This window comes from Echeneis naucrates, chromosome 6, assembly GCF_900963305.1.
Source record: "Echeneis naucrates chromosome 6, fEcheNa1.1, whole genome shotgun sequence".
NCBI classification, from domain to species: Eukaryota; Metazoa; Chordata; class Actinopteri; order Carangiformes; family Echeneidae; genus Echeneis; species Echeneis naucrates.
Genome location: NC_042516.1, coordinates 7,776,134 through 7,785,224, shown reverse-complemented (window position 1 = coordinate 7,785,224; position 9,091 = coordinate 7,776,134). Strand labels below are relative to the sequence as shown.

General features: G+C 40.0%; 1 protein-coding gene across 1 annotated transcript; it reads right to left on the bottom strand.

Moving 5' to 3' along the window:
- Positions 1-281: 281 nt before the first annotated feature.
- Positions 282-8,792, bottom strand: ncam3 (neural cell adhesion molecule 3). The gene is made up of 16 exons (XM_029504653.1): positions 8,584-8,792; positions 8,017-8,085; positions 7,698-7,895; positions 7,268-7,405; positions 6,031-6,174; positions 5,646-5,763; positions 5,219-5,373; positions 4,950-5,083; positions 4,721-4,856; positions 4,460-4,627; positions 4,194-4,314; positions 3,575-3,704; positions 3,321-3,489; positions 2,875-3,070; positions 2,617-2,733; positions 282-1,515 (listed from the first exon to the last, which is right to left on the bottom strand). Exons 1-16 carry the CDS (start codon positions 8,654-8,656, stop codon positions 1,473-1,475), a joined length of 2,109 nt encoding a protein of 702 aa, XP_029360513.1. The 5' UTR covers positions 8,657-8,792; the 3' UTR covers positions 282-1,472.
- Positions 8,793-9,091: the final 299 nt, after the last annotated feature.

The window sequence follows — 9,091 nt, the reverse complement described above, 5'->3', positions numbered from 1 at the left end:
GTGGACTTTTGGGATTAGAGACTGTGTTTTACGTGCTCTTTGGTGCTTGGCTGAATTTGTTTCCTATACTTGCAGATTTAGTGTCATTTTTATCACATTCTTAAAAGGAGATTGATCTCATATTTTCATGGCTGTGTGAACTGATGTTATAGGTAATTTCTGAATTTGTGAGTTTTTAGAGCCATTGAAGACAAAACATTTCCTGTTCTGTCTTCATGATTTTACTCTGTTGGGGTGTTACGCATGTTGTTGGTGAACACAAAAGATATAAAGTTGCTTTGCAGTCAATGTTTTATAAAACACAAAGATCTGATAAGTGTATATACAACCATGTACAGTGTGCAGGGCAATGTCACAAGAATGTCAAAACACTTCAGTTATATGGTTATTTGCAAATATGCCTCTATGTCAAAGTAACTTCTGAACAAAAAAGCAGCAAGAGATTGTTTTACATGTCATTAATGTAAATAGTGGTTAAATAGTCACAACTATAAAATAACTTGCAACAGCAGCTGTTTGGCTATTATTACAGGTACTATAAAATGATTCTCATAAACAAAGCTGGCTTAGTTAGTTAGTTAGTTGCCAACCATGAAAAAAAAAAAATCTCAATAAAAGTGCTGAGCAGTAAAACTGGCTACAAAAATGGTTTTAAAGCATCTTGCCATGAATGTCTGGCGTGTCTGTCTTAAGATAATAAATATGAATGCATAGTAATTGCATAAAGGTTAAGTTTGGTTTAGTTCAAGATGAAGTGCCCTCAAAATGATTCATAATACTGTGTAATATCATATAATGTGCAATAATATATCATAATATGACACAAAAAGTAACATGTTTAGAAGTTTACACACACAATCATTAGGGTAGCAATCAGTCACATGCAATGCTTCTAAAGATTAATGATAACAGACCTACTTGAGATAAAATAACAAACCCATTTTGGTATGTTAAACAAATTGCTTTACACAAGATTCTTGTGATTCAAGGAATAAAAATAAAAGAAGTTGTCTTTGTGTACATCATTCAAAATGCAATAAAAGTAAATATCTGTGTTGTTCTGAGCATTTAGAAAATTAAATAGCAACAATTTCACCTTGTAAAACACAGACATTAGCATTACCCTGTACAGGAGCCCTTGTCATTTAAGTTCAGTTTAAATTGGAAAATACGTGAAAATGGTCCCATCACTTGCTGTGCTTTGGGTCAGCCTGAGAATAGGACAGTGCTGCGGCACACAGGCCCGTTGTCTCATACCAAAAGCACAGAGGAAGAGAAAAACACCGTGACGAATTCAGTTTCTTACAGCGCGTCAGTATATCTGAGCTTTCCCATGGCAGTCATATCCAACGCAGAGGTCGCTGAGAGATCAGTGACTCAGTCAGTGGTTGTGACCAGATTTCTGACGGCTTGTTGTCTGTACATTGTCACATGCTTTATTCTCATCTTTGTCATTTCACCAGTTTCTGGCCTCATGCGTTTGCTTTGGCCTGGTCTCTGTCCGGTTGTATTTTCCTAAGAAAAAAAAAGAAAAAAAGAAATAACTTGTTTGTTAGATACTGGGATACTCTGTCTACTCTCACTCATTTTCTAGGGCTTATCCGTGAGGGTCATGGGAGGTGCTTGAGCCAATCCCAACCAATGTTCCAGCATGCGTAAGACTCCAGCACTTCACCACTGCTAACTTTGTCCATTTTCAATTCTTTGTTTCTCAAGGTTAACAAAGCATTCTCACTCACTCCTGCACCCATTTATTACTGCTTATCTGTAAGGGTCATGAGGGGTGCTGGAGCCAATCCCTGCCAACATTCTGGGGTGGAGGTGGGGTTTCTCCCTGGACAGGTCGCTAGTCCATCACAGGGCAGACACACAGAGACATACAACCATTCACACTAAGACCTACAAGCAATTTAGAGTCACCAATCCACCTAAATGTGCATGTCTTTGGAGGAGGGGAAACCCAGGCACAGAGAGAACATACAAGCTCCACACAGAAACCCCAAGGCCCAGGAACTGACCCACATGCTGCCATGAAACCCAGACATTGGGATAAATCTACACAGTTGTATGAAAGTGAAGTCCATAGACATCACTATGAAGCAGAGTGGAAAAGGTAACTCTCCGCTGTAGGTCTGACCTCCATGTGACTGTGTCAGCAAGGATAAATGTAGGTCAAGCACTGCATTGCTGCATTGCTGCCTTTTAAGCGCATGTAGACGTCATGAAAAGTCACCAAACTGCAGGCAAAGAGCTGTGTCTGGATTTTATGGTTGGATGATGCATGCATGTTTTCAGCATTAGATAAAAATTAAAGCACTGTAAAAAAAAAAAAAGACTATTGCACATTTTGCTGCATAAATAAATGGCTATTCCTAAAAGACTTAAATGATATTAAAATCTGCAACTACTCTAACTAACAACAAGTTGAATTGGGGTTATAAATATGTTTCAATTACAGAAGAATAATTCTCTTGGGTTGTAGGCCTAGTGTAGCTTTTTTGGACCAATACTATGTATCCTTCTCAGTAAAGTTCTAAATTTTCATTAAAGTATTTGTTTCCACTCTACTGTACATCTGTGGGGATTTTACTGTGAACGGTGCGTGAAAACACATACTCATGTTTGGTGAGGGGGGCTTTGTCGCAGGTGACCTCTTTGAGCTCCCCCCCCTCCTTGGTGACACTCTGTTGCAGGCTGCCCCTAGGAGTGGACATCCCCTTCAGCTTCATGTCTCTGTAGCCAGGACACACGTAAAGTTCTGGGTTATGGTGATAATTTGCTGACATATGCTGTATTTTGCACAAAGAAAAAAGCCCCCCAAACCCCAAGACTGTTCGATTTTTTTAGCTTCAGTGACAGATCACATCAATTTACCCATTAGTTGCTCCCGCTACTCCGTCAAGCATTTTGAGACCCGGGACTTTCTGCCCGAAGAGTTTCACACCAATGGACATGAGAAGGCCGCAGCGATTTCTGTAGCAGCAGGTGGCGTCGACCGCCAGGAAGACCACCAGGAAGATCACCATGACGATGCCAACAATGGTCCCTTTGGTCATAGTGCGGCTTTTTGCTTTGAGGCAAGATGACAAAGCCTTGATGATTTAACTGAATATATAGCAAGCATTTACAATGTGGTAAGCAGCTCTTTTTGTTTTGTTTTTTTTTACAGAAATCATTTTCTTTAACATAACTTTTTTTAAAATTTCTTTATCTTGTTTACACAAAACATTGTTCATGTATAGCTTATATTAAAGGCATGAGCCACATTAAATGGCCAATGATGCTAATACATTTAGTGGTAGAAGCGAGAAGCTAAATACCTGGCTGTTCTGCAATGGTGAAGTTGAAAGTGGCAGGGATAGACGAACCATTATTATTAACTGCTGTGACTTCCAGATGATAGTCTGACCCAAAAGATAGGTCTTGAAGGGAGACAGCGTTAGCACTGGAAGGCAGCTGCATCTCTTTCCACTCAACGCTGTCTGTATCCTGTTTAGGGACAGCAGAGTAGAGGGAGGATGAGCGTCAAAGAAGCAACAGGGTGGATGACGGGGAAGATCTGAGCGTCTCTTACCGGTCTGTATCGTACGTTGAAGTGCAGCAGAGGCATTCCACCATCATCAGACTTTTTTAGAGGGACAGAGAAGGAGTTGCCCTTCACTTTCATTTTATCAGATGACAAAACCGGACTGTCAGGTTCACCTACAGCAAACAAAGAGATAGGAAACACTTGGTGAGCAAATGATGATCAAAGACTTGAATAATAATTAACAACTCATCATATAATTTAGTTATACTGATGTATTTAGGCTGCATCCTAGAGATTGACTGAGGATGTCAACGTATTTTCAAACAGTTTCTCAGAGTTACTGTGAGTACTTTACCTCCTGAGGATGGAGGGACATGGATTACATGGTGTCGTCAACCCCACAGTGGATGGCAAGCAGCAGATGATGGTTGCATACAGATGAACAAGAAAATAATTGTGACAGCTGAGATATATACATACAAAAATACATATACCCTTTGCCATACACAAAAACAAAGGTTCTCTATATTGTATATTAATACCTGCATACATGAATGCACATATAAATAAACACACACACCAAATATGTGGTTAATACACCACACCAATGTGGATTGATTGTGCTTTCTGTGTTTGGTGTTCAAGAAGTAATGTAAATCACTTACGAATTCCCATGGTTCGAACGGTGCTTGGTTCTGAGAACCGTCCCAGTCCTACTGCATTCAAGGCAGCTAAACGCACTGTGTACACTGTGTATGGCATCAGGTCAGTAATAGCAAGGGGATCTACAAAAGCACAAATACAGGCACACGTGTATACAACCACAATAGAAAAATCAACTGTATAAAATTGAATGCTTAAAATAAAAGCATCACATGTTAAAGTAAATCAAAGACAATGCAAAGCCTCAGAGAAGAATAGATCATTTACCTGAAGTTGACAATGTGACCTCCTTCCATGGTTCCGCCTTAGTTTGCCTCCATTGCAGGGCAAAACTTGTGATTGGCGTTCCTCCATCGATGGGTTTAATTTTAAGGGAAAAATGGACTGAGGCTGGTCCAGGTGAGACTGACAGATAATGAGGTGGACCTGGGCTGGCTGTGGGTCAGAGAGGATGACAGCAAGACAGGTTCAGATACCTTTCCTTCACTGAACTCATTTAAAAACACAAAGCAAGACATGAACTCTTACTTTGTATCGTGACATCTCTGGATGCATTTCCAGAGGCACTAACAGCCATGCAGGAATAGACTCCACCATCAGAGGGCATCATCTCTTCTACCACCAACACACCATCCACTACTTGGATGTGACCGGAGGAAGAGTCCTGACAGACGCAGAGGAAAATCACCATTTTTTATTTTTCTGCCTGAAGATGACCATGTGCAGTTGAATGTACAGTACGTCCGCGTGCTCTTACCAGTGTCTGTCCATTGTGCTTGTTTAGCCAGTGCAGCTCAGGCTGAGGATGGCCGGAGACGTTACAAGACACAGACACTTGCTCGCCCAACACTGCGCTCACCCGCTCTGTTGACACAAACACCTCTGGGGCCTCTAGAATGACATATTTCAATTATAACTGTAAATACATTGCCAAATATATGGAGAAGAAATATTCATCAACATTTGTGCAAGGGCTACTATAATACAACAGAATGAAGTTAAAAAGTAGTGCAGAACTTGACCAACCAAAGACATGGAGCATGATGGTAGCGCTGCCCTCAGCTATCTTGTTGGTGGCAGTGCAGACATACTCCCCATAGTCTCCTCTGGCAACAGCATGTATAGTCAACTGGCTCCTGTCTGAGTTGTACCGATGACGTGAAGGGTCAGAGTTCTCCGGTCTGGTACCAGATAATGTAGAGACGCATTATACATTGAGTGATGTGAAAAATATGTGACAGAGACTTGTTATCCATGTAACTCTAGGCACAAATTAATGAAGCAGGATGAAAGAAGAAAAGAGCCCTCAGGAGGGAGAAGAGTGATGCCACTGAACAGTAGCAAAGCTGATAAGGAAATGTCTTTGACGTGAGAGAAAACAGGGTTAGTTCAGCAGCAATGCACATATTATACTTGAAGATCATCAGCACAATGCAAAAAAATCAGGTCTTACAAGGTCCAGGTGATGTTAGGCTTTGGATGACCATCCACCAAACAAACCAAGGAAACATTGCTCTCCGATCTAGCCAACACTTTTTTCATTTCTTCTTTCAGAACCACTTTTGGAGGAGCTGCAGCAGAAGTAGCATATTTGAAACAAAATGATGTCACCAAATATTTTGCTTGAAATTTATAATAGCATTTTCATAACAAAGCAAAATGCGCATTTTCTCAAGCAAAATTTCGAACCACTTAGGTGCATCAGTGCCATCAGGTCTTACGTTACATACATAAAATTTTGCAAGGGCCAAATAGGATCCTTGTGTCATAAATGTCATAAATGATCATTAACAAGAAACAATTCTTCAGTACAATTTTTATTTGGAAAAGCCACTCACCATTCACAACAACAGAGACAGGAAGCGTCTGCAAGACAGGCCTTCCTCTGATCTGGGCCTGGCACACGTACGTCCCAGCATCATCTCTCATCACGTTTTCAATATGGAGTGCGTTATCAGTATGCTGATACACACGCGCTCCGCCTGAAGTGAGAGATAGCGGCACAGAATGGAAGAGAAAGATCATAAAAGATAAATACAAAAAGGCAACCATAATGCTGCAGCAGCATATCGAGAGCTCCGCCTGCTGCATCGCATGAGCAGCACAGCACTGAGGTCAAGAAATACTGAACTACACAGCCATCATTACTCAGTTTGCTTGTTAAGAAAAAAATATTGGTCCCAGAAGACAGAAATCTAAAGCAGAATTAAATAATAATGATAAATAAAAAAAAAAAATCATCACATGCAATTTCTGTAAAGGAGCTTTATTTTTTTATCTGGGTTTTGCATTTGGACACTGTCATATGAGGACAAAAAGAAAGTGTGGCAAAAGGGCTATTTTCAAATCCAGCAGATATTATTCACTTGAAGTAATGTTTTTTTCACTCCCCTGTAGTTGGCTGTCACATTTCCATTAGGTGCTCCATGCACTGTACAGTGTGTAGACTCTGTACCAACCAACTCTTCAGTTAAGTCAATTTTAGTCAGTGTACTAAACTCAAGAGCTAAGAACTATAAATACATGCAGCTGGATGGCAACATTCATTTTCAATATATGCCATCTACATTCAGTTTTTGAGCTGAGCGATCAGCCATTCACCCAGTAATCTAAAAAGGGTTAGGGTTAGGGTTAAAAAATACACTGACACATCATGGGGTGGGCTCCTAAAGCCTTACTTATTCTATCGTGCTATGCAAATACACTACAGAATCTGATAATGGGGTTTTTTTGCAACCACAGCATAGCCTTCATCATCATCATATTTTATATCATTAAAAGATGAATTTATATTACACCCAACGCACAGTTATATTTAAAGGGAATCCTGCCCAACAGAAGTCATGCTGAGTAGACCAGAAAGAGAAAACCATCCAAGCAATGCTTACTGGATTAGATTTACCAAAAATCTCACAGTAGTTCTTGTCACATCAGCGTGACGCTCCCATTTTCATCCAATCTTAACAGTAAGACTATGAAGTACTACACATCATCTGGCAAACTCTCAAACAGAATATTGCAAGAAAACACGTAACACAAACTTTGTCCTGATCAGATCCTGGGTCTGGGTCTTACCATTGGTAGTGATTTGTTGCTTGTTTCTAAGCCAGCTAACATCCACCTCTGGCCTGCTAGTCACCAGGCATGGCACAATCACATTTGTGCCTTCCAGAAACTCATGAAATGTTTTGGTGCCTCTAAATGATGGATCCTCTGTGAGGAAAAAAAAAAAAGATTAGTGTTACAGTGATTTAGATAGCTTCTCTCTATGCAATAAATGGCCCCAGCACCAGAGAGGGCTTTGTTTCATTGAAAAAGCGATTCAAAAGCTCTACATTAGCAGTATGTATTCTGCTGACCTGCAAAAATGAATTACCCCTGTGGACAATAAAGCACATCCAATTCAATCTAATATCGAATTGTGTTACTATACAGTGAACAACACAACAACAATATGACTGACTGTTTTAAGTATGCGTGTGTACAGCAAGCAGCTATTACATACCATAAACATACACTTGTATTTCAACCTCATCACTGTGTCCGTTGGAGAACTCACACAGACAGGTATACCTGCCCTCATCATCCATCTCGGCCTTCTTGATGGACAACTTAGAGGTGCTCTCATCGATCTTTATCATCTGTTCTTCATCCTCAATATCCAGCCCGCTCTTCTTCCATGTTATTTCCCCCTCTCCTCCAGCTGTCACAGGAGAGAAGGAAGGAAAGGCGTGAAAGCTTTTAAAGCATTAATAAGAGGTTTAAACTGAAGCATTTGATTCAAATGTAGACGTTTTATCAAAAGAAATAGAGGAGACTCTTACCTTTACACAATAATAAGATCTCTTCTCCCACCTTCACATCTTGCTTACCAATGATGCTCATCTTTGCATCTAAAGAAAAAGAGTTTTGTTTGTGTTTTGTATCCTTTTAATTATTCACTCATTTAGAGATTGGTGCCTGTGATCGGATTCCCAAAAAAATTATGTATTAACCTGGATCTAATTTAATAATTACGATATTTTGAAACACAAGCACAAGCACATTTCATTTCAGAAATTTCCACCATGCTAATTTCTTCAGTAAACAATCATAGTGTTGCCTGCCTAGGGGGTTGATCCTCCTTGTGGCTCCACTGTTTGTCTGTGACTTTCTGTTTTGTTTTTTTTTTATATTATGCTATCAGCACATTTCCACACTTTTAAAATACAGAAAATGGTGATAAATAATAATAATAATAATAATTAATCAGCTTGGCCAGATACATAAGATTTAAGACAAAACTTTTCGATTTCCTGAATAATTTCCTGCTCACATTTACAAGATTTCTTGTGCCCAGAGTTAAAAAACTTCAGTGATGTGATGCATGTCATTATCATCATATATCTTACCTGAGCCATGTACCACCAGCAGCAGCAGCAGCAGCAGCGCAACAAGTTTCAGCAGGGCTGACTGGTTCATCATGTTCACCTGGCAGCAGGCTCCCAATCCACTTAAACACAAATCAGAAGTCTGCAGCTTCGCTGTTGAGTCTGGTTATCCAGGCAGCACAAAATTGAACAGAATAGTGAAATGAAGATCTAATCAAAAATTGCTAATTTAAAAAAAAAAAAAAAAACAACAAAACACAGAAATGTCATTTATCAATATCTGAGCCTCAGTATGGTTCTGACATGCAGACACTGGTTGATTAATATGACAGGAACAGAGTCTCTGTCAGAGGTTATATAGAGGCACCAAAGCTGTGATGAGAGGAAACTTGAGAGAGGAAGGAGGAGAGAGAGAGAGAGAGAGAGAGAGAGAGAGAGAGAGAGAGAGAGAGAGAGAGAGAGAAAGTCCTAGTCTCTCATCCCTCTGGACCACTACAGTGTTGGGGCTGTTTCTGTTCTGAGAAATGGG